The sequence below is a fragment of the Fusarium graminearum genome, chromosome 4 (genome assembly GCF_000240135.3).
Source record: "Fusarium graminearum PH-1 chromosome 4, whole genome shotgun sequence".
In the NCBI taxonomy this organism is placed as follows: domain Eukaryota; kingdom Fungi; phylum Ascomycota; class Sordariomycetes; order Hypocreales; family Nectriaceae; genus Fusarium; species Fusarium graminearum.
The window spans coordinates 445562-469603 of NC_026477.1; the positions used below are offsets into that span (position 1 = coordinate 445562).

Sequence of the window (24042 nt, forward strand, 5' to 3'; positions counted from 1 at the left end):
CACATACCCTCATCCTTGTAGTGATACCGATTCCAGCTACAGCAATGCAATGATTGTTGAACACAGACAGACAATGATGCTTTTTGATCTGTAAGTTCTTTAGGTAGTAGGAAACCAATGATGTAAATTGACGTTGCTTTCTGCAGCACGCAATAACCCACAGTAACATCAAGACGTGGATATTGTACGATTCGGTGGTCTTGAATAATGCTGTGGGCTTTGTAGTTGATTGGAGTTTGCTGCTGTGTGCATGGTTCAGCAGAATCTTCTGTATCAGTCATCCATATGATAGAGTTTATTGTGTTAGGCAGCTGCTGTCGTATGTCTGTTCTTGTTGGGAAAGTTTAGTAGTCACTATGAAAACCTTGATCGAAATATTTTTTATTAATCTAGATGGATCTTTATTGTTGAGTAAATTGAGAAGGTTAGGGCTTCAGCTTATCAATGAAAAATAGAAAGTAGACCGTAAGGAAGTAAATCGTAGACGATACAATGAGTAACGGAGCAGCACAGCTCTTATCTACTTACCTATTCATAACATGGGGTATTTAAGACGATTCCACCAAATAAGAAATCCTACTGTAGCTGTCACCCGCTAACGCCTATTCCAAAACTGCCGCTCATACTCAATGCCTCTTCAAATCGGTTCGACAATCCTCCCAAATCACTAGATGTATCGAGTCGGATAGGACTCGAAGAGCTCCTTACACTCGACCTGGAGCTATAATCCGATTGAGGCGATTTACGCCTTTCGGCAGTAGCTCTGACCGGGTCTGGAGAGCCCACCAGCTGTGGAGGCAAATCCTGTTCTTCTTCAAGCAAGTCTTCTAGATCATCTTCCACAAGATCCTGTTTTTTGTAGACGGAGCTTGTGACCACGGCACTGCCTCCTGGAAGCTTGACTTCATGAGCTTCCAGTGTGTCTGCAATGTCCTGAAGGAGTACGTCCATGGGGCAGATGTAGGCGACGCGCTTGCGCTGACTCCAGGCGAGGACGTGACCACAAAGCTGGCCGTCGTCGCGGCTAACGATCCAAGCACCACTGTCACCTGGAATACCGAGAGGAACGCCCTTGCAAGGGGATTCTTGCTCTTCACCGTCTCCGCTGGTGACTTGGTAAGCATGGCTAGGCGAGACGCGACCGTAGATCTTGACACTGGTCAGCGCAGGCAGGATCTTGCCGGTCTGTAAGCCGCTCGTACGAGCCATGCACTGAACTTCCATATTCGGCAGTGACTCTGAAGGGACTACATCAGTAGGTCGTAGTGATGAGTCCTTTGCGTCAACACGAGGGATGGTGTTATCGTCGGGCAGTCTGCCGTGGGCAAACTTGAAAAGCGCCCAGTCGACTTCATGCACAAGACCAGAGGCCTGCTTCCGACGAATGCCACTCGAGGCGTACACCTTCCCAACACTGTACGTATCAATGTGATCTTCATCTTGAGTCTCTGGGTCAGGATAGAATCCTTCTTCCACATCGTCAAGAGCTGGTTGCGTCACGATGTATCCATCGCCGCATCCGGGCTCGATACCCGGGATGTCGCCGGGCTCGTTGTATTCCTCCTGGTCGTCTTCATCCTCATCGTCGTCGTAGTCGCTGGTAATATCGGAATCAGAGTAGTCCTCGGACTCAGTATCGGACAATTCGTAGCCGAACTCGTCATCGACGGTGCTATCATCGCCAGCTTGCGCATACCAGTCCATGTCGGGCAAGGCACTGCATCTCAAAGTGTCGCTTGGTCCAAAGTCGCGGTCTGGGTCATCGAGCATGTGATGGACTGTCATCCCATAGGGCTTGTCGTCAACAATAACGAGACCTCCAAGACTCACGGGTGGTAGATGGCGATCTCCGATCCAAGCCCCGATACTTGCACCATTGCTTGGGCGTTCCTGGTATTCGGGGTTTATGGCATCCATATCATCTTCACCAAAACCCTTGGCACTTCTTCCGGCCATAGATCTAAGGACTGAGTTGGGCTGTCGACGCGATCTCAAGACGCGACCTCGGCATACCTTAAGTCCAAAGCCGGTGGTTCCGTCAAAGAGATCACCTATTCTCTTCTTCAAGATAGCGCGAACCTTGCCCACAGAGGTGCACACAACAAGCACGGTAGGTTGTGTCTTTTGAGGGCTTGGTCCGACCGATTCAAGGGAGATCTCGACGGATTCGGGGTTCTTGCGATAGAAGTGGCGGAGCGCGTGGTTAATCTGGGGCATGAGGATCTTGTTCCACCTATCAACGACCTCTGGTGCGAGGGGTACATGAGGATAAAGGCGCATTTTGGTCTCGGATTGTTTGTCAAGAGCATCTGTAAAACAGTTAGAATTCTGCACGAAGCATATAATGGTAAGTATTGCTGCATACCCTCATTGTCGACAGCACTCTCAACCTTGGAAGCAACATTCTCTGCCCCCAAGGCTGGTACCGAAGCTGGCATTGGCTTCTCGCTTGTAGCTTTCAACGATGGCTTGAAATCCTTTACGTCTTTTGTATCCTTGCTCATCTTTGTAGGGGCATCAGCAGGGACGGCAGTCGCCTCGCCAGGGTTGAGCTCCTTGTCGAGCCTCTCCTCCAAACCACTGACACCATCCAGGATACAGCAGGCCTCCAAGAAGCGACTGCACCTGACTTGGACTGAGGATAACAAAGATTCACCAGAGGATCGTCCTGCAAGTTCGTCGTCGACTGCAATCCAACATGCTTGAACTGCCTTTGTGTATAGACTGCCGCATCTTATAGAGAGCTCTTCCAGGGCTGAATCGGGAATGCTTGTGGAGGTTTCTGGAACAATATCCTCAAGTTTCTTCCATAAGCCGACTGAAAGCAGTAGTGTAGCCAAAGAGTACAAGTCGAGAACCCTCTGGTCGGGATTGTTGGCAAGAGGGGAGGATTGGGCATTGCGCGGATCTAGCGGATGCTTGGAGAGAATTGGTGACGTTGAAGGGGCGTCTTCAGAAAAGAGATCGAATGACGAAAGTAGGGGACGTCGAATATCTACCTCTCCTTTGACTGCACCGGGCTGCGATGCTGCATCACAGAAGGAGACAGTGGTTGGAACTATGTTTCCGTGAGTGATGTCGCGAGCATGTAGATCAAAGATGGTATTCATGAGATTGTGAGCGAGTCTGAACTTGGCTTCCAACTTGGGCTCTGACCCTGGTGTTGAGAGGAGATCTCCCAGAGTAGGCAAATTATATGAGGGGTTCTTTGCGACACGCTCCAATAAGACGCCGTTAAACGATGGAGGAAACCGGTAAACAAGACCAAGTCTTGAGTTCTCCATGTCCTCAAAATATCCGAGTAGTCGAGGCAGCCCAGTCCATGTGCCAGGAGACCTCTGAGAGTCTTGTTGCAGGCCAGCCGAGAGCTTCTCGAAGCGTGCCATAGGAGGCATAATACCCGTACTGGCGTAGATGGAGTCAAAGGTAGCATATTCGAGTAGCAACGGTCCCCATGGCTCACGAGATGTACCATGAGTTAGTTCAGAATAAGCTGTCTTGCTCATGTACACAAGTTCTCGAAGAGTGGAGGTTTCGTCACCCTGCTTGGGGCGCCAGTGTTCGAAGGTCTTGGGATCGATTTGCTGGGGTGTTTGCATGCGAGTAGATTCGAATGGTCTGTAGTCTTCTGCCGCTGCAGACTTGAATGGTGTTTTGGACGATCTCCTAGGAATTCCAGCTGCTCTTGTGCGTGAGAGATCATATAGTGTGTCAATTGATGAAGTCAGGTCATTGACCAGGTCCTCAAAATGGTTCTTATCCCATTGGATCAGTGGCGGTTTTGTATCTTTTGATCCAGTTTGCGGTGCCTGAATTATGCGTTTTGAACTCAGCCAAAGGGGTTCCGCCTCTGCGAGTGTGTCCTTGATGGTGGACATGATACTTCCCACGACTTCGCTCAAACCAGCTTTCGAGAGAGATTCGTCAATCTCGGTCTGGTTCGGGTCGGACCATTCAACGCCCCAACTGACAAGGCGGTCTTTTTGGATACGCAGCTTTCGATGTAGAGCCTTGATCTGCGGATCTTCTTCATTTTGAATGGGTTCTTTGACGAAGTCGCTTGACTTTTTAGTGTCGTTGTACAATCTGCTGAGGCGTTTCTGGAAGGGCAGCTGGAAGCCACCCAGGGGCAGGAAAGACTCCATTTGGGTATTTTGTGTTGTATATGAATAGGTTTGTATAATACAAGATGGAAACTGCTTTGTATATATGCAGCTGTTGCCAAGCCGATGATATAAGAATGCCTTGCTTGATGCTGGAATGGCGATCTCGATGCGGGGCTCTTGGTCTTGGTCTAAGTTGAGGCTCGACAGCGATTGGCGTCCATGTTATTCCTTTTAGCTTGACAGAAAAATCACATGGAAAATGAGAGTAGAAGAACAAGTTTGTTGATAAAATGATTGATTTACTTTTCTGTTGAGAGAATCAATTAATTCGGTTGCCTAACTACAAAGCGGATCTTGCAAGGTGCGGCCTATTTGCGGTCTCACAAGAGAGAATGCTGCTGCCTGAATGATCAACGAGTCTTAATTGGCTGCGATCCCTGTCGTATTACTTGCAGATGCATCACGTGATACCCCTCGAAGAATCCAGTTGCCTATCTAACCCTTGTCGATCATCAGATATCTATTACCTGTGTACTGTAGAGTATCATCATTTCTTTTCTCTCTTCGTACCTTATCTACGGCATGAAGTGGGGTTTGCCAACTGGTCTGATTGTCTTGACACCTCAACCTATCTTGATCTTCACTCCCAAGTCAAACCGACTCGAATATGGCTTCCAAATTGATGACATGGGTCACTACGAAATTAACTGTACAGTCCCCATACACAGATGAACTCGTAAGTGAGAGGAGAAAGACATACGCAGGCATTGGTATAGTCCTTCGGACTAACGAGACTGCACCCACGTATCTCTCATCCCCTCATTGACGCGCAATGCAACGACACTGTTCATCGTAATCGCCGCAGTATTCTGCTGTCTTTGCCGGACTGCTCCCAGATACCATTTGCCTTGGTGGTCTCGTGGTGTCCAGATTGTTCCTTCATGCCCGAGTCGCGTAGCCGTAGTCTAGCCCTCATCGACGCCCAAGCATGCCTCGGACACTTCCATCAGAGGAGCCTAATTGAACTTTGCCGTTGCCTGGATTTATCCAACCGTGGTAGGCCCTCTCACGGAAGCCTGGCAATACTCCGCCCCTTAGCTGGCTTAAACAGCTGGTGTTAGGGATGCCCGAGCAAACGGAACTGGCGGGTTGTCGAGTTTTGCGATCCAGTGAGAAAATGCCGATACAGGAAAGGGGGGAATCCGGATATGATCCAGGCCTTGTTAGACAAAAGGATTCTACACATCAACATCCGACTGGGTTATGCTCCTGGCTTGCAACCAGACACAGCTTAATCCGATAATTGCCTTGGTTCGCCATATGATATACACGATCTTTGACTCGACAAGACAATGTAAGAAATAAAAGAGAGTAGGTCAAACGACCACTAGTGTTCAGATATAAGTCTACGCTATTGTATTCTATGCGCAACGCTAGATTGAAAGACAAGTTCTTATTGCAATTCCACCACTCATATATACAGACACCTTTCCAATTAGCCCTCATTTTCTTCATCATTACTCTGAGCGGGCCGCTTTCCCTCGGGAACCATATTGCAGGCAACAGCAAAAGCCATTGCAAAAGGGATAAGGACTACCCAAGCCAGATGACCCCCAAATATCTGGCCTCGAACACCTACCGCGTAGATAGCCGTCGCTACACCAGGTACAATAGCCCTAATACCACTTGCCAAACTCAAGGCGAGAGCGTTTAATGTACCTACGACCTTTGGGTCTGGCGCTGCATCGTTCAGGGCCAGTTGCACTCCTGTAAAGGCCATGGAAACACCAGGCCCAACAACGCTGACTACCGCCGCCAAAATCCAGAAAGTGACTGTGGAGGCATGCGTGTGTGCGCGCAGGAGCGTGTTGAGAATGATGAAGCCTGCGAAAAACCAGGGGTATGCGTATCCACAAAGCTTCATTACACCGCGCGTGCCGAAACGACGATGGAGCAGAGGGAAGGCCACGAGTAGCCACACTGCTTGGCTGGCGCCTTGCACAGCCATGTAAATAGAGATCTGGAACGAGTCGAAACCTGTGCCGCCAAGGTCAATAGGGGTGTAGAGAACGACAGGGATAATTGCTGTGAAAGCAAAGGCGAGGAACATGGCGTGGCCGTAGACCCAGAGGACAATAGCCACGGTTGGGGACTTGATAAGCTGCCATGTTGATGACGGTGGCTGGGTAAGTATGGTTTGTGGTGAATGTTTAGGCTCGTGAAGCGTCTCTTTGAGAAGGAAAAAGCTGGTGATGAAGCCCGTCGAGCTAATCGCACCAACAACAAAACCTTGTAGTGCGTAGGGATAGTCAATGAAGAACTGAATCTCTCCAAAAGCCTTGGGGAATTGATGAGCCGGGTCTGCAAGAGCACCACCGATAAGAGGCCCCAGAAAGATTCCCACGTTTCCTCCAAAAGCAAACCAGCTAAACGCCTTGGCTTGTGTGTCGGGGGTGCTCAACTCAGAGATCATGGTCCTGATGACAAGACCGGAACCCGAAAACACACCTGCCATGCATCGAAAGAGGATCATCTGCCCGATAGTCTTGGACATGCCAAATAACACAGGACCGACGGCGGTGCCGAACATAGTGATGAGAAGAACGGGTCTCCGACCGATCCGATCGGCGAGACGACTCCAGCTGATCAGGACAACCATCTGCGTAGCTGAGAAGAGAGACTCGATGAGTCCACTGTAGAAACCCACGTCACTCTTGGGAAGGTTGCCGTTCTGCTGCACCATCTGGGCGATAAAGGGAAAGATGGAGAAGAAAGCAATAGGCTCCATCACACGCGCGTAGCAGAGCAGCAGAATCTGGAGTGTCGGCAGAGGCTTGGACAACGGCTCCGTGTCTGCCGGCGCCGTTACACATTCGGTGGCGCCATCGCCGGATGTCCCAACGGTTCCGTAGTCCCCAGCCACAGATGCAGCACCGGAGCCAACGCCGGGCGACGCGGTGCCGATGAGGGTGGAAGCTTCGGTATCGGCATCAGGGGCAAGTTGGCCACCGACAAGCAGAGGCATTGTTTCCGCCGCATTTCCACTTCGGTGCGAGCCAGGACTCTGGGATCGCGATGTTGCCGTCATTATTGCCGCGCGATGAGAAAAAAAAACAATGCGACGCGATCCGTTTGCTGCACTTACCCTCAGGGCAAGTATTCGAGATGGAGGTATTCCTCTATGACAAAGGCCAAGGATCAAAGCGCATTGAGTTGGATGTGCGACTTTACTATTTGTAACACTTGGCCCAGGCCTTGGCCTTGATTCTGCACGTCCAAGGGATTTTTTGTCGTCTTCGAGATCGATGATGATCGCGATTCTGAAGGAGTGAGATTGAATGCAACATGTTTGCGACTGTTTTTATGGATCTCCCGCAAAGGTCCCGACTTGCCTATTTCGGTATTGCTGGAGGATCTTCTTGAAGAGTCACGTGCTTGATGAAAGTGCAGGGTAAGCTGTTTTCCACGTCTCTAATGACGCATGGAAACATTAGACGTGAAACATGTGTGTTAGAGACATTTTAAATTGATCTAGAATTAGGTGATCAGATAGAGTGGTTGTTGGTACAAAATGATGGCCAAGCTATTCTGTTAGACCTCATAGGAGACACAGCTAGAACCTATATGCTCTACATGCAGAGCCAGCATTTATCCATGTGTGTCTTACCTGATCCCTGCATATCTTGTTTTCAGTTGTATCACTAAAGCCCATTGTCATCGTGAAATATGAGATAGCTTGTACAGAGAAATAAAACAAAAATGCAGCATTAATGTAGTGGAAACACGGAACGAGGTACTAACGAGCCGGCAGGATTAAAGCGAGTCAGTATTATGATGGACCGGGTTAACCCTTGATATTAAGCCACATAGTGACAAGTCATATAGTAGCATTAGATAAAACAGGCTGACTTATCTCATTAGCACGTACAAATCAAACAACAGCTGTCATGCAGTGTAGTCGCTCCGACAAAGAACCCAGTACCGAGTGTACTTGTGCAGCACCTAAGTGCAGAAGCCGCGGTACCAACAGGGTATAGTATTCTAGTAGGAAATAGACCATTCCACCATTTATAACTAGTCGTTTACTTAATGTAATTAGTGGGCTCACTCGTACACTGCAACATAGTCGATCGGTTCGGAATTCATGTTTCCCCTCGTAAAATATTTCCGACGTACCATTAGCACCACAAGCGAAAGCGAAAGTACACCTGAGCCAAGACACTCAGCTAGGTATCGAAAAATGCACCACTACTCCTTGATCGGTGCCGCTCCACCGATGCCAATGCCAAAAGTGCCCGAGGTACCTAGCGTTGAAGATCAAGCGCATATAGCGCAGGGATCCAGTTCTATAAGCAGGCGTTTCCTGTCGTCTCAAGATCGACAGTGGGCTGAAAACGTGCCGGTTCTCCATTGCGATCCCCATGCATTGATTTGGGCCATGTCAGATGCTGGTTGCACAGCGAACCAACATTGATGCAAATCATGGCTTGGTGTTTTCACGGTGAGCAAGTCCTAGATTGATTATTATCGAATGAGGTCGTCGACAGAATATGCAAGTTTGTCAAACGTCTGACCGGGGTGGTTTTATGTTTCCTATTTAGTCTTCTATGGTTTCACCTGTATGTCATATGTGGTGTCAACGACTGGGATACGTGTTCATGGATATCGTTTTCCAAACGGCCTTGGAAAAATCGATAATTTATACCTTTGATCAAATCGGCTGATATTGACGTGCAAATGTAAGTAATCCATACCAGACTATGCCTTGCAAGGTATGCCCTTGAAGCACCACCCACCCTCTACGAAACTAGGTGTGGCCAAGTCTGCATGGAAGTTCGCCTAATCAAAGAATCTTCATCGGTGACATCTGTGACAACAATTCGATGTGGAGCATATGCTGCTGCTTTCTACAAACCAACATGTAAACCAGCTCGGACATACGGTTTGTTTGCGTCAAAAACTACCGCATTACCCCCAGCAATCGTCATCAAACACGTCTTGGGTTACCTCTCTGCTACCCACATAATTACCTTATGGCTGAGGACATACGACGCACATTAATGCCCATGCTAATGTTAGCCTTGTTCTCAAAAGGCGGACGGGATAGAACCTGTACCCGCGTCAAGGCAATCGAGGCTACTATGTACTACTGAACCCATGTCACCAGAGGTCTAACCGAGAAATGGAACGACTGTGGAGTTTCATGTAGAGAGAGTGGACTGGGATGTGGGTTTATATCCAGGGTCCATTTTCCTATTTGGCCTGTTTATGTCTAGTTCTAATGCTACCGGCATAACTACAAGAAACAATCATATATTGGTAATATGCACGCATCTTGAATTGTTGCATTTGTGTCAGATTATCGGCTAATACATGGAACAACTAAAACTATGTAGCGTCTCGTGGTAGATCTTCATTACGTAGCGAAATTGCTCCCCTGTCTCGGCATAGATGACATTCACATATGCAGGGTCCATAACGACGTCGTCAGAGCGAGAACAGACTAGTTACGTAGGTAGGTAGCAGTGTCAAGTACGTAACATCAAGTAAAGAGAAGACAAGAAAAGACAAGGAAAAGTGACTGATCGGGGAGCCGGAGTGGCAGCGTTAGTTTGCATACACATTGCAATATTTGTCTTTCTGTCATTGGCCCTTTCGAACTGTTGAACCTGACATATGACAGTCTTATCTAACTTAGGCATCGGTTTAATCGTTGGGCTGCTGTGCCTCTTTTGTTCATAGCGGTTGCAGATGTTGGTCTTGGATCTGGACTCTTCTGGAACCGCGGGACGTGTTCTTTAACGGTTTTAACCAGCTTTTTTTCTTGCTTTTCTTTTTAGAGTTCACGTCAGAATTATCGGTCATTCCTGTTCCTGAATTCCAATTGATCGCTGTACGTAATCATAACGTCGTGTCAGTAATGTTCTAGAATCCTGGGTCTATCCCGGTCTGTCACTGTTACATGGGGATCGCATCGCTTGCAGCGTGTTCAAACAATGACGGCGGGTCACCTTCCTATTGGATTGTAGTTTCTAATGCAGTTTGCAAACGCTGATGATGTTGATTACATAGTAGGCCTAGGCATCGGCTGCCTCATTATCCGAGGTGGTATCTCGGTCTTTTTTCTTCTTTTGTTGTTGCACAGCAGTGCAAACTGCATATAGGCACAGGAATAGCCGTAGTTGACCCATTGCAGTGTCACAATTGTGGAATTCGGAATTGGTACGTACACCAAACTGAGGTGGATAACAGAGTCGGAACTCAGACAGTCAGTGGTACTCTGTAGTTCAGCAAGAGCCAGTGACAGTAATTTAGACTGTGATAGACTGGGGCTTCGGGCCATAATTGTTAGGTGATATTTGGACAAGTCCACAGGGATACCCCCTGCTTCAGATCCCCTTGCCGAAGATCGTTTGGTTGTCTGTCTCAAGGTCTTGAGAATTTCCTGGGGAACTACTGTACGTACTGAAGCTAATTAGCCGAGCGCTAATCAGTAAGCCACAAGACCAGGAATCTGGTCTCGCCTTGCCAATGTCTGTGTCTGTGTCTATGTCTAGGCACGATGAACTTATTCCCGGAGATAGTTTAAGCTGCTGTTCTGGACTTGGATTGAAGCGAGGGCTATTCTAGGCAAGGTAGTTGACGCGAGAACAAACCCCTGAGCCTCACTCGCACGCATTTAATGTCACCATACGTGTATTGCATGTAGACATATCCGTGCCAATATCCGTCTGTTACGCACTTAGCTGGCTGAGTGAGGCTATCACCGCTCGACCGACAGAGCAACCGACAGGAGAAAGCCTCATTCTTGTTGTCTCTTTTGTGTCTCTTACGATATGACCACTCACCGTCTCTCAACACAATCGGACTCCGATGGTTCCTTTTTTTCTTCTCTTGGCTTCCTTCGGTAATGAGTTCTTGGTAGTACATGATGTCAGCCAGCCACATAATCGTGGTGTCAACAAATCAGAACCACGCTTGGCTATCGCGTCAAATAAATATTGCGCCAACATTACCTAATCTTGTTTCGGATTCAGCCTTTTCAAAGACGCTATCTGCACGTGGCTACAGAGTTACTGCGCTGCAAATCCCCTAGAGAACCCTGGAAATGTACGACCTAGGAGAAAGGTACCCGGTCAGCCGCTCTACCGGTCAGTCAGGGCAGGCAGGGCTGTACTTGTTTCTCTTTTCTTTTTTTACAGCTTTATTTTTACCTAGAATTCGAGACAACGGAAATAATGATCGACTTGTCTTGGACGTTGCCGATCGTCTTCTTACAAGTTCCCGATGAGCCCGTTTCTTTTTATCTGTACGGCCTCCCAAAACATTAAGTAGGGCGACTGTCAAGACCTCCAAGACTGGACCCAGACTATAGACTACTACCTTCCATTTCATCCACGGGCTCCCACCTCATCTTGTCATCGCCGCCTCATGTTACAGCCCAGCACCATCACACCTCGTTCCAGCCAACCAACTCCCTCTCTCCCTATCTCGTTTGACTCAATTGTTGGTGATAGAGCATATCTGCGGTGACACCAAGAAAAACTAGCAAGGTACTCCTCCTCGTTCAAAAGGTCTGATCCCTCACGCCATCCACTTCATCCTTGAACCCAAACCAAAACGCCAACATATTGCTCTGGCCCAACGCATCAACGGATGAATCAATTTGTATGGTCAGTGCAGTCTACCTGAGGAGTTATATATTTTACCGCATCGAAGCCTCGGGTCAGGACACCTCGAAAGGAAACAAATTTAATGTGGACTTGTTATATATTAATCAGCATCTCGCTTCCCAGTTATGCTGAAAGCCATCTCGGTTCTAGGGTGAGACTGGGCATATCAGTGCCGCGTACACTAAGGGCTTGATACAACCAACAACTCTATTTCTACAATCTATTTAATTTCCATAACCATGCCGGCGCTCACTATTGCCGTCCAACCCCCGTCTCGCACCCAGGTCTCCACGATATTAGATCCCCCCCTGGTTGCAGAGTTCAACTTCAAAGGATCAGTCTCTGGGTTCTATTTCTTTGCCATGGCTATACTCCTTACCCGAAACGGGGACATTGTGGAACACGGCTTGGCAGGCACAACGACCATGACGGGCATGGATGTCACTGCCCTTGTGGGATCCTCGAGAACAACAATTTATTTCCCCTTCACAGACCTCAGTCTACTATATGAAGGCGCCTACAAGATTCGAGTTGATGTGTACAAGGTCGCTTACGAAAACTCGGACGGATACATCTTTCAAGATCAGATCAAGACCAGCCGCATCACGGTCGTCAACGAAGACGTGCCAGCGGGAACTCTCAGTATGTTTTGTCCTCTGATACCACAAGTCGTCAAGTTACTAACGGCTGTCAGGTTCTTCTGAGCGTGGTGTGATTCGAGCCCTTCAAAACGCTGGCGTCTCAATTCCTTGACGAGATATTTGGACCGCCAGCAGCGTCGCTAAGATTACCGACATTTGCATCAACTTCACATCATGAGACATTGGATATGGCAAAAGACACGAATACATGAAGATTTAACGACATGATTCTATTGTATTCTATTTCAGCAGCAGCGCAGGACCAGGGCACGAGTTGGCTATCAAGGTTATGCTGTGCATAGTCAGGTTATTGGCGAGCATTGCAGTGTGTTACATTAGTGTTTTAATATGGCTTTTATATCAGTATTCAACCCTAAGATGATTGAAAATTGACTTGTCACTTGTCCTGTTTTCATTTTGTCCAGTCAGATTTCAAAAATCATAGACAAAAACACCCTGTCAGCTGTTTGCTGAAGAAGTAACAAACAAGGTCTCGCTTATGCATATAGTACGGATCATGACAAGAGTAGTTCAAGGTTAACCAATCTTGCATGCCACTAAATAGTGGTAGAAATATCACTCCATATGACCTTTTTTGTACGTCACTTTGACAAATAGACGCCTACCGCGCTGCTCATGCTGACGTCGACAAAGCTCGGAGGGATCAATCCGGTTCCCCAACACTTTAAGCGAGCTTCTAGCGGCCGCCGTGATACTACGCGGCTATCGATGCAGTCCTGACCCTTGATTGGTTCAGTATCACAAATCATACCAGGATTAAGCAAAAGGAGGGGAACACAAGAACAATGAGGTGCAATATCACATGTTTGAAATGCACAGGAAGAGCATTACCTGAATCTGCTTCCATGCAGCCATGGCTGGGTATGACTGGGAACAGCCGACCCGAGATTACTTGTTCTAGACAAGTAGGTCACTGACATGAAGCATCCATGGAATACATATGCCCTATGGCGCATAAAATTGTTCGCCAAAAGATACTCGGATCCGTTAAAGCAGTCAAGATCTCATCTAGGCGGATACTCCGACTTACCCCAAGTTCGAACGACTATGCAGAATCTGACCAACCGAGGGATCCGGTGTCGATCGTGTAGTTGGATGAAAGGGATCGACCGTTGATCCGACTTGTCTTTGATACAGACCCAGCTGAAAAAAGATAAAGATGAGATAAGAAAGGTGGAATACTTCTGGGTGGTTTGTCTGATCTGAAGTACCTGCTAGCCGATGCATTGTTTGGTTCTGATATGAATGATCTTCGCTGTCTTATTATTGTTACCAACTGCAACCAAACACTTTGTTACAGCTATCCATAATGTGAAACCTCATTAGATTGGTTAATAAGTAACTCTTGTCTCGTCGTGAATTAACGATGATGTTGGCGGCCGGTCACGTGAGTACACGATCTGGATCTTGCCTTCGCCTTGGTGGATCTAGAGGCAGGTACTTCCGCGCTATCTTACAGCACCAAAGTTGTAACTGCCTTGTGATAACACGCTTGTACCCCGCCAAACGGAAATTTCTCCAAGATCCCCTCACAACACCAACAATTCATCAAACAATTAAAAAGGCTAAATCGTAGCCTGCGTATCCGATATTTTTACTTCGAGATCAGGGTAGATACGTCAAATTCCTCAAGATGGTGCTCTATTTCACCTCCTCCGTCGTTGACCCGTCGGGCTTCATTTACGTCGGCAAGGACAAGTTCGAGAGTATGGTGCACCCAAAGTACAAGTGTTTCGCCGGCTGAGACTGGATGCTAGATGAGGATCTTATCAAGTTTGGCTGGGAAGAGGATATCTGGTAGGCGCTCTGTGCGTGAATTGAGATATGGTACTCGTGCTAAATGAATGCAGGGTGAGATAAGAACGAACTCCCAACTTAAGAACTGATACTGACTATTTTAGTTCCACGCGGATAAACTCTCCAGCGCACATATTTACCTACGAATGAAAGAGGGCCAGACATGGGACGCCCTCCCCGAAGAGCTGGTCATGGACCTGGCCCAATTGACAAAGGCCAACTCCATCGAAGGTACCCGTCTCGCCCTTCTCATCTCAGCACCCGTCTTAACACCACCAGGCAACAAGAAGGACAACGTCACAATCATCTACACCCCATGGTCCAACCTCAAGAAGGACGGCAGCATGGAAGTTGGCCAAGTCGGATTCAAGGACCCCCGCAAAGTCAAGCGCATCCTCGTGCCCCAGCGTGAGAACCCCATCGTCAACCGCCTCAACAAGACAAAGGTGGAAAAGAAACCCGACCTGAAGCAGGAACGCGATGACCGCCTCAAGGAGCTGAGACGCCGCGACCAGGCTGTCTTCCTAGCAAGGGTAAGTCTGGGAGATGAAGCCCAGAAAATTGACTGACACTGTCGCAGAAGAAAGAGGAGGCCAAGCAAGCCCAGGAGTGGAAGGAAAAGAAGTATCAGAAGGATCACGCTTACGATGACATTTTTACGGAGGAGCTCATGGCTGGCTCGAGTAACCAGGACCGCGACGAGAACTGGGAGGACGATTTCATGTAAACTCGCCAGTGGAAAGAGAACACTTTATTACCGACAAGCGTCCTCCAAGGAACATTCGAGAGGTGAAACTGACGGGACGGCCCTTGACTGTCTTCACTCACAAACAATCATTGGCAATCTCGTGGTATGTGATGCTTACTCCTGAATTGATTCTACTATTGAGCGTGCATCTATGTTGGCACAGCCGCATCTATGCTATCTAATCTAGGTATGCTAATTATCCAGATAATTAACCCAAGCTCATCTTGTTCCAAATTGATCATGACCAGATCCATAATATCGCTAAATACTTTTGTACATGAATTAATACGTCCTTCATAATGCCTGCGAAGGCGTCGACACGAGTCTACTTCTTATACTCAATCCCAAATACAGTCGAATACGATTCGTCCCAATCTTCTTTCTTCTTCTCGTCCCCAAAGATTCGCAACGCCTTGTATCGGACAACATACTGTCCTGCAGGCGCAAAGGTACCGTCCGCAAGCTCACCAGTGAAGGCTTGGGAATTCGCACCCATGGCGTTCCACAGCATTGGGAAGTCGGCGGGTTCACCGATAACGCGGGCCTTGTTCGAGCCGGATGGTTTTTCGGTGGTGACAGGGATGATCTCGGCGTGCAGCTTGGCTGAACCGAGAGCAAGGAACCACGTCAGGCCAGGCAAAGTGTCAGTTTGGTTGTTGGCTGTGCCAGGCTTGGGGAGGGTCCAGGTTGTGTTGGCAGGCATGGGGAATCGGTTCTTATCGGTTGAGTTGGCAACCCACGTGTCGTGGGGACCAAGAACCTTGGAGTTATGCAGGGAACCACTGAGGCCCTGGTACGGCAGTGAGAGAGAGGTGCCGTCAGTGCCGTTGATGGCTACGTACCCAGACCACACAGGCAGACGAGTTTCGTTAAGGCCCTTGGGAGGAGTAGCGAGGACTTCGATGACAATGCTTTCGCCAGCGTCGATCGTCACCTTGGATTCGCTGAACTTGATACTGGCTTGTTCTGTCGCAAAGTCGTTGGGGAAGTCATCTGGGTACATGGTGTTTTTGACAAGCGTGAACATGGTGACGGCAGGGACGTGAGAGATTTGCAAGTCGATCTGCTTTTTACCCGTGTTCTTGAGGGTAAAATTCAACGAGTCAGGGAAATGGTCTGTGTCGTTGAACGAGAGGCTCGACGGGGACAAGAGGACCTTTGCGTGGGCGGCATCATAAGCCTGCACGAGACCGCCGCCTTGCTGGGGAACAGGCGCAAGAAAATCATAAAACGCCTTTCCGTCGTTGAACAACTGCGGGTTGGCAGTGGCCGACAAGAGGTTTTCAATGAGAGCTGGATCGCGGGTGCCTCTGACTTCGGCGATGAGAGCCACGATGCCAGCTACGAGAGGCGAGGCCATCGATGTACCCGACAAGACGGCATAGCTTCCCATATCGCGTGGGTATGTGGACAGGATCATACCACCAGGGGCACCAAACTGTGGCTTCACATCCATCTCCCACGTAGGACCCCATGAGGAAAAGGCACTGACGGCACCGCCAGTGACATTGTTGCGGTTTTGTTCGAGAATAACATCGCCGTTACTGCCATCCGACATGCTCAGTACGATCTTCTTCTTGCTTTTGAGAGTATCAATCCATTCCTTGCCCTGTTCCGGCGATACAATGCTGGCCGCCTTGACACCCTCGACGGAAGACACATCAAAAGGTGCCAGGTCCTCCTTGTTGCTGTAAAACATGATATACTCTGCACCCGCTTTTACCGCGTTGGCAGCTTTCGCGTTAAACGTACAGGAGCCTCGTCGGAGAAGAACAATGTACTTGCTTAGGTCAGGTGTGTTTTTGGGAAACGCATCGCAGCCATCGTCATGGACACTCGTGTCATAGTTGAGTGCCCACAGAGGAAGCTTGACGTCCTTCCAAGCGCTCGGCTTACCAGCCAAGTGTCCAAACTCATGCTTGGAGCCGCCGTCGACGGTGTAACTTGAGGCATTCAGCAATGACAGAGACTTGGTGTTGTCGAATGATCCGACTGCAGAGACCTTCTTTCCATTCGCCGCCGTGCTGGCGTAAAATAGACCGGCAGAACCTGTGTTTCCAGCTGCGAGGACGCAAGGAACGCCTTGCTCGACGATGCGAGACACGGCTACAGCCCAAGGTTCTTCAGACCAGCCAGATGGGCCACCGATGGAAGCAGAAATGATGTCTGCGCCGTCTTCATAGGCTTGGTTGAATGCTGCAATGAGGATATCGTTTCCAGCCTCACCAGTGCAGCCGAATGCGCGGTATGATCCCAGTTTCACTCCAGGTGCGGCGCCTGTGAAACCCATGGAGTTCTTCTGCGCTGCGAGAATACCAGCGACATGGGTGCCGTGGCCTGCGCAGTCCATAGGGTCGTTGTCGGGTCTGGCCTGGCTGAAGCCATCGTAATCGTCGCCTACAAGATCAGTGCCGAAAGAGACGAGACATTTGGGGCCGAAGCAGCCTCCAAGAGCTGGGTGTTTATAATCGATCTGACGGCATGTTAGCTGCATACTTTGGAGTGCGACTCTTGACTTACACCACTATCAACAAGGGCAACCTTGAGCCCCTTGCCCGTGACACCCTCATCCCTTAGCTTATCAATCTGCGTCATGACATGAGGTGTATATGTATCATTCGAAAGATCTCTCTCTTGGAGCTCCTCCTTTTGAACGGCAGTGTACTCCATTCCCGGCGTACCGGTCCAGTGGACCTCTGGTTTGGGCAGACTAAACACCTGGACGGGCCACTTCTTTTTGATACCAGGCATCAAAGCCATCTCTGTGGAAATATCCTCGGCATTGTCGATGTCGTTTAGTTGGATGGACGCTCCTTTGAAGAGCTTGTAGTTGTACTTGATGCGAGTCTTTCCGGCCGTTGAAGCTTTGGCGAAGAAGTCGGCGCAGTCCTGGGAAGGGTCAGTGATGGTTAATAAATACGATGGAGTCATACGCACATGATCCTCTTCGAATTCAAAGATATAAGCGCCTGGTAGACGCCCGTATCCCTCGCTGACCTTGTTAAAGTCAACCGCGTTGGCCACTGCAGCAAACAGGGCTGCAACAACGCTCAAGCGCACCATAATGAGAATGCACTGATAAAGATCTCTTCGTATTCACACGATAATACGAGGAATACAACTAAAGGAGATGAGATGAAAGGGAAAGCCCGGGGTAGAGACTCAGGCTAGTCAGGCCAGACGGCACGGGGCGGACTATATACGATCATAACTAACCATGACATGGCCAAGACCCATTGTTGACGCTATCATAGCTGGGGTGTTCTGATCCTGATCCATTCAAATATGGGGTAAGAAGAAAGTGGGCAAGTTGATGGTTAGTTCTAGTGGGTATTTGAGTCAAGACAAGGCAAGCAGCAGACACGAGATATACAGCTGAGCGAATAAGAAACAAGAGTATATTTGAAACAATTATCTTGAACCAATGGATAGATCAAGCAAAAAAAACAAGTGTTGGTAACGCAGAAGCTGGGATAAACATGAGATCGACAGGAACTGCAGGGGTCATGATATTTGTCAGTCGTGCTAAACATAGATTCTCAGCTAGACTAGAGCCGCATGTGCGATTGCGCGTCTCTCATGCAGCTGCACAGAAACTGGTGTGGTCAGTTATCGACAACTGGAGATATGATTGTATGTTGATAGGAGTCTATCATGACAAACAAACTCAACGCTGGAAACAAAACAACGCATGACAGTAATTCCGCTAAACTTGAAACAATCACTCAGCCTCGCTTCCTCTTCTTCCATTACGCACATCCTAATCTGCCCCACGATCGACAGGAGAGAATGACGCTCGATCCTGGTACAGGACCGTTATCGTTATTTACCGCTACGTACCACTATCAAGATCTTGTGGAATATAAAAATAAAAATAAAAAATTGATAGATACCAAGTGGGAATCGACTTATGCACAAACTCCCGTGTTGTATGCAGCTGAACCTCGTATCAATGGGTTCTAGCCTTGGTCTTGTACACGTAGCTCCATGGTCCTAACCGTCTTGTCTCACTACGCACCAAAACGCCACAAATGCAGGGAGAACCAAGGTTATGTCCGACCCTGTTTTTGACTTTTTTTTTAAAAAATTTTTAGAAGTTAAGAACGTGCTTCTTTTTTATCGCATCATTTATGTTCCACAATGGACGAGATTCTAGATCTTTACGGGTCAAGGAGGTGGATATATCAACAGGAGACAAGACCTTTGGCAGATGAATCTCGATATCGTTAATCTACTGGATAAGCTTGAGTTTCTTTTATACAATATAGAGTTGTTAATACCGTTGGAAGCACGATCCCCTAACATTGTAGTCACCGCCGGAGTCTAGTTCCTCGATACGCTCCGTCCGGCCCGTCCCTGCAGTGTCTTCAGTGGCCATCTCAAGGATACCACGTATTAGATAGACTCTATTCCCAGGCGATGCGTTGCCTAGGAGATAATCGTTTGTACGACAATTGACCACAGCTTCTAGAATATGAGGCTGTTTCTATCCAAATTTAGAACACACCTCTTCTAGCAGATGACATCAACAGATACAAATAGACGAGATACAAGGCTGTCGGGCGCATCGGATCAGTCCGAAGTCTGTGATACGTAGTGACAAAAATCGAATCGCATAAAGAGCGAGCATTTATTCTCTGGGTATCTCATGTAGCCCTTGTCTCAAAAGCCCAACTCCCAAAACGCCGCCTAGAATTAATCACGCCTGCGCTTCGACGCTGGCGAACCCCTCAACCCGGCGCCATCGCACGCATCGAAGGTGTAGGTGTGCTAGGCGCCGTCACGAAGCTCTCTGGCGTCCCCTCCCGACTGCTTGCTTCCTCTGCTCTCTAATTTCCAGTCGCAGGCGCCGGTTCCGTTGTTGTCACCACTGATGACGATGAAGCAGTAGCAGCAGCAGTAGCAGCAGCCTGGGGCTCGTACGTTCCTCCAAATTGCTCTGCGAGCTCCCGCATAGCCTTCATGTCGAAATTGTCCATCAGACGCGATACTTCCTGCACGTCGCGGTCAATCTGCACTTCCTTCTCTTGGCGGTGACCGTCAGCTCTATCAAGAGGTCCGAATACCCAGAGTTCCTTGATGGTGCGCGAAAGAGCCAGAAGCTCTTTGATGTTGTCGTGCTGGGTTTGAGTGAGTCGTTTGTCGTCTACGCGTGAAGGAAACTTACCAGTTGGTCAAACTTTCTTTGTGTTCGTATTTCAGCAGCGGCCATTGTGTCGGGATCTCTGTAGTTGAGCTTTGTCGTTTGGGCCTCAAAGTCGTTCTGGTTGGCTTTGTCCATGCCTTGGACGGTGGCGCAGTTCATGAGATCACGATAGCTTCTGAGGATCTCAAAGATGAGCTTGTTGTGTTTATCTGATGATGTTAGCACGTTGATGGGAGAGGTGGAATGAATTTAGTTTACCCAACAAGTTGGTAGATGATGTTGAATCCATGATGATGCTGGTAATTCCTGTGATGTAGCGATAGATGATGAGTAGTGAGGAACGAGTTATGAGTAAGATCTCTGTAGTGTTTAAGTCGTTGATTGAGACGAGTTGTAGATGAGCTTCAAGATTCAAAGAAGTGGGGGTGGGGCTACAGTTCCGGTGGGGGCATTTCAAGATAATTCAATAGAACTTGACTGCGTCCTCATTCTTCATATCATACTGGCTTTCGTTTAAAACTATATTTTGATACTGTTACAAAACCTCTACCCAGTGCAGACATAGCAGATTGCCAAACCCAAAACCAGACGCCCGTCCCATCCCATCCCGTAATGATCCCCATAAACCCAGAGACAAGGGCCCTTCTTCAACACGCAGCCCATAATGGTCTAGAAAATTAGTCGTGCAACGCAGAGTTTCCTAACAGATGAAGAAACTCCTTCAATCGTAAAATCTTCAACGGCGCAAATTCATCTCTCCCTCGATCAAGGCTGTCCCTCCCAGCCCCGGTTTTCTCCCTTCCATCCGAGCTGAGGCCAGCCCTTGGGAAGGGTCGAAAAGGGAGGAAGTATGTATTGACTTTCACACTTGTCTGCTTCGCACTTTAGATCGCACATGCCATAGTTCTGGCAGTAACACTCGGCGGCGTTTGGACAATGGACTGCTTCCTTGCCAAACATGACTGCAAAATATTAGTATTGACTAAAAAGCATAGGGCGGTGTAGACATACTGTGCCAGGAATATTCGAGAACTCTACCACTGAGAGCATCTCCCAAGGCAGACACAATCAACCACTCGCGGAATCGCACATATTCGGCGCGGGGACGCAGATGGATAGTTTCGCGACGGACGGCAAACTGCGAGCAGCAGGTTACGCCGACTTCCTCGGGGACTTCAAGACTGGGGAACAGCTCCTGGAAAGCAGCCTTGTAAACGTGGCGTGCGTGTATGGGCTCGCCCTCCTTGCCAGGGGACTCATCCTTAATGGGCCTGATCTCGGCGGGGCATCCAAGAATCCAGACACATCGCAAGTTGGCATACCCAACTTTCTTGAGGTTGTCGAATCGGAAGTTCTGGAGGAGGGGGAGAGCATCGTAGTCGGGGTTGTCGTTGTGCCATTGGAAGCGCTCGGCGTGGTGGAAGACGACGTTGCCGGGCAGGGAGTCGTATCGGTCAATGATGTAGCTGCAGCGCATTAGCAAGGACGGCAAACCACAAAGTTCAAAGAAGCATACGTCAGAAAGACCATGGCCTCGCGACCCTTATTCATGGGCACAGTCAGCTTGGCCCTGTTGTCGTCGACAACGTAAATGTTCTTCTTCCATTCAGGGAGGTATTCGTCGAGCCAGGACACATTCTCGTGCTTCATGCTGGCCACCACCATCTCCACGTCGTCGTCGCCGAGGTTTAGGGTCGGGTAGTCATTTCTGTGCTTGCGCGCTGGCGTATTTGACGGTAGGAGGCTGTCGCGGAACCAGTACAGGAAGATGACGAAGAGGACAAAGGCGACGATGGGGGCTCGATTGGAGCGCTGTCGAGGGGCCCAATGACTAGCCATGGCGAGACGATGGCGGTCGAAGTGCTAAGTTTGGGTGGATTCAGATGCAGTGGATGTGGTTGACGGCGGAAGAGGACAAAAAGAAAGTCGTGAATGTCCTGATGTTGAGGTTGAAGCAAGGATTGATGATACTCGTAACAGTCGGGTTTCGTTCCTAGGGGGGTCCTGGATCATCCCTTGAATTGGATGGAGTGACAGCTGGAGCTCGCCCATGGCTAGGGGCAGACTAACTACCTAAAGACCCTTCAACGCCGCAGTGGCTTAGCTTGACCGGATATGGATCCAAGAGCCCCTGTCATTGTGATTTTGAGAGCCACTTACTTCAATATGAGCATTTGACAATGATTATTTCTTGTCAATCGCATCATAAATTCTGGTTGGAATGCAAGTGAGCTGTTCAGTATTGTTGAAGGTTATGAGGCAACACATAGAGGAGAAACGATTGGCTGAAATGTTACACAGGGCAATTGAATGCCAGCAACTCCAATGGTCATCATAGACAAGACGAAAGTTTCAACAGTTTTCAACGCATCAATCATGGCATTACCCTAGAATTGTCTATCTTATCAGACATCATGCCTTTGTATGGCCATGCGATAGCAAGTTGTTGGCAGTATTGTCACTGGCCAATCAATGCCATAGTTCAGCTTCGAGATGGCTTTTACTCACTTTGTCTTAGTCTTTCCCTTGAGCAACCCTGCGATCGCCCATGATCAGCAAGATCTTCTGATGCAGACGTTGGAGTCTCGGATTCTATAAAACATGCCATTATCAAGCTCCACAGTGACTGTTGTTGGGTCCTTGTGCAATATCGGATGATGATGTCGTCTAGAGAAAATATAAGTTCAGTGCAAGGCCAATCAAATCCGTCAGCACTCAAATAAATGCTACCATCTGTGTTTTCAACTTCTGATAGTCATCAGGACTTGTCCGCCAACAGGAACCCAATTCTCAACTGTGCGAACAGCGAAAGTCAGCAAAGAATAATGGTTGTCTGTTCGCACTCCAAGTTTGGGATCAACCTTGCGGCATCCGTATGGTCCTCTCTCGCCAAACATGCTGGATATCGTGTCACTCAAATCCTCGAACCTTGGTGACACGGACCTGACTTGCAGCCGGGTACATCAACAATCACCTGCCTTGTCTGGTTCTCTCATCTGAGTCTCAAGACAACCGAGGCAAGGGATGTTGGTCCAGTGACATACACCAGAGTCCAAGTCCCAAGACAAAAAAACAGCGGTAATAAGTCAAACGAGATTGCACACAGCAGGTGGCTTTGACAGCTTCTTATACCACAGACATATTAATACGAGGATAACCGACGTGTTGGTTGAATAACCGCGGCTCTTGTGGTCTCTTCCCCTAGACCAGTTGTAAAATTGTCGGGGGCTATGTCCTATGAAGCTATTCTCGTATTGCAGGGACGGATACAGTGCTGACCATCGCATCCAATCTCGTTCAATTCGAATCAGAGGCTAGCTGAAGTCCCATCTCAGCTAGTGCTTATTGCAGCAAACTTGTCCCGTTCGAGAGAACGCACAGTAGGTTAATTGCAAGAATGGAACGTTAGTGCCGGAGATTTGAGGCTTAGGATGAAACAAGTGAAAAGTCACAAACGCAAGCTCAAACGGCAGCGAAGACGAACAACGAGACGAATGTGAGGTCAATTGAGTTGCTACAACGGTCTTGGGTCGAATTGAGTCGAGACCAGATGTTATGGAGTCAATCGTAGTGATTAATATGGACCGTGATGACTCTTGTGCAGTTAAAATTCAGCTCGCTCGCTTGCTGACCGCATGTTGGCAAGGCATGAACCCGCGTGAATCGATGTCCATGTCAGAATCCTTGTTTGACGAGTCGGGGGCCAAAACATGTCCATGCCTTTTGAATTTACCTAGGTAGCCTTGAGTTGGAGGTGGTCAACAACCGGCCTCAGTCAACTCTATTGGGAAGCTGAGCCATCTCACAGCGTCTTCAAAGCTAATGCTGCAACTCGAAAATTAAACCCAAAAAGAACAGAGTCACAGAGGCTAAATCATGTGTTACAGGGAATTTGCCAAGTCTTGAGTGC

At 48.5% G+C, this 24042-nt stretch overlaps 9 protein-coding genes across 9 annotated transcripts; 3 read left to right on the top strand and 6 right to left on the bottom strand.

The window, feature by feature from the left end:
- Positions 1-588: 588 nt before the first annotated feature.
- FGSG_12940 (uncharacterized protein) lies at positions 589-4145 on the bottom strand (the record flags this gene model as incomplete). Its single annotated transcript, XM_011327880.1, has 2 exons — positions 589-2309; positions 2366-4145. The coding sequence occupies 2 exons, from the start codon at positions 4143-4145 to the stop codon at positions 589-591; spliced, it is 3501 nt and encodes a 1166-aa protein (XP_011326182.1).
- A 1456-nt stretch (positions 4146-5601) lies between these two features.
- FGSG_06569 (uncharacterized protein) lies at positions 5602-7131 on the bottom strand (the record flags this gene model as incomplete). The annotated part of the gene is made up of 1 exon (XM_011327881.1): positions 5602-7131. The coding sequence occupies one exon, from the start codon at positions 7129-7131 to the stop codon at positions 5602-5604; it is 1530 nt and encodes a 509-aa protein (XP_011326183.1).
- A 3039-nt stretch (positions 7132-10170) lies between these two features.
- Positions 10171-11036, bottom strand: FGSG_12941 (uncharacterized protein; the record flags this gene model as incomplete). The annotated part of the gene is given in 3 exon segments (XM_011327882.1): positions 10171-10562; positions 10573-10732; positions 10776-11036. The coding sequence occupies 3 exon segments, from the start codon at positions 11034-11036 to the stop codon at positions 10171-10173; spliced, it is 813 nt and encodes a 270-aa protein (XP_011326184.1).
- Positions 11037-11320: 284 nt separating this feature from the next.
- On the top strand, positions 11321-12784 carry FGSG_06570 (uncharacterized protein). The gene is made up of 2 exons (XM_011327883.1): positions 11321-12421; positions 12474-12784. Exons 1-2 carry the CDS (start codon positions 12019-12021, stop codon positions 12530-12532), a joined length of 462 nt encoding a protein of 153 aa, XP_011326185.1. The 5' UTR covers positions 11321-12018; the 3' UTR covers positions 12533-12784.
- A 1290-nt stretch (positions 12785-14074) lies between these two features.
- FGSG_06571 (coiled-coil domain-containing protein 25) lies at positions 14075-14965 on the top strand (the record flags this gene model as incomplete). The annotated part of the gene is made up of 3 exons (XM_011327884.1): positions 14075-14152; positions 14343-14771; positions 14822-14965. The coding sequence occupies 3 exons, from the start codon at positions 14075-14077 to the stop codon at positions 14963-14965; spliced, it is 651 nt and encodes a 216-aa protein (XP_011326186.1).
- Positions 14966-15311: 346 nt separating this feature from the next.
- Positions 15312-18049, bottom strand: FGSG_06572 (uncharacterized protein; the record flags this gene model as incomplete). Its single annotated transcript, XM_011327885.1, has 3 exons — positions 15312-17459; positions 17507-17875; positions 17924-18049. The coding sequence occupies 3 exons, from the start codon at positions 18047-18049 to the stop codon at positions 15312-15314; spliced, it is 2643 nt and encodes an 880-aa protein (XP_011326187.1).
- A 591-nt stretch (positions 18050-18640) lies between these two features.
- Positions 18641-18949, top strand: FGSG_12942 (uncharacterized protein; the record flags this gene model as incomplete). Its single annotated transcript, XM_011327886.1, has 1 exon — positions 18641-18949. One exon carries the CDS (start codon positions 18641-18643, stop codon positions 18947-18949), a length of 309 nt encoding a protein of 102 aa, XP_011326188.1.
- Positions 18950-19781: 832 nt separating this feature from the next.
- On the bottom strand, positions 19782-20421 carry FGSG_06573 (uncharacterized protein; the record flags this gene model as incomplete). The annotated part of the gene is made up of 3 exons (XM_011327887.1): positions 19782-20106; positions 20154-20341; positions 20391-20421. The coding sequence occupies 3 exons, from the start codon at positions 20419-20421 to the stop codon at positions 19816-19818; spliced, it is 510 nt and encodes a 169-aa protein (XP_011326189.1). The 3' UTR covers positions 19782-19815.
- A 202-nt stretch (positions 20422-20623) lies between these two features.
- On the bottom strand, positions 20624-22115 carry FGSG_06574 (uncharacterized protein). Its single transcript, XM_011327888.1, has 3 exons — positions 21649-22115; positions 21144-21598; positions 20624-21094 (listed from the first exon to the last, which is right to left on the bottom strand). The coding sequence occupies exons 1-3, from the start codon at positions 21969-21971 to the stop codon at positions 20898-20900; spliced, it is 975 nt and encodes a 324-aa protein (XP_011326190.1). The 5' UTR covers positions 21972-22115; the 3' UTR covers positions 20624-20897.
- Positions 22116-24042: the final 1927 nt, after the last annotated feature.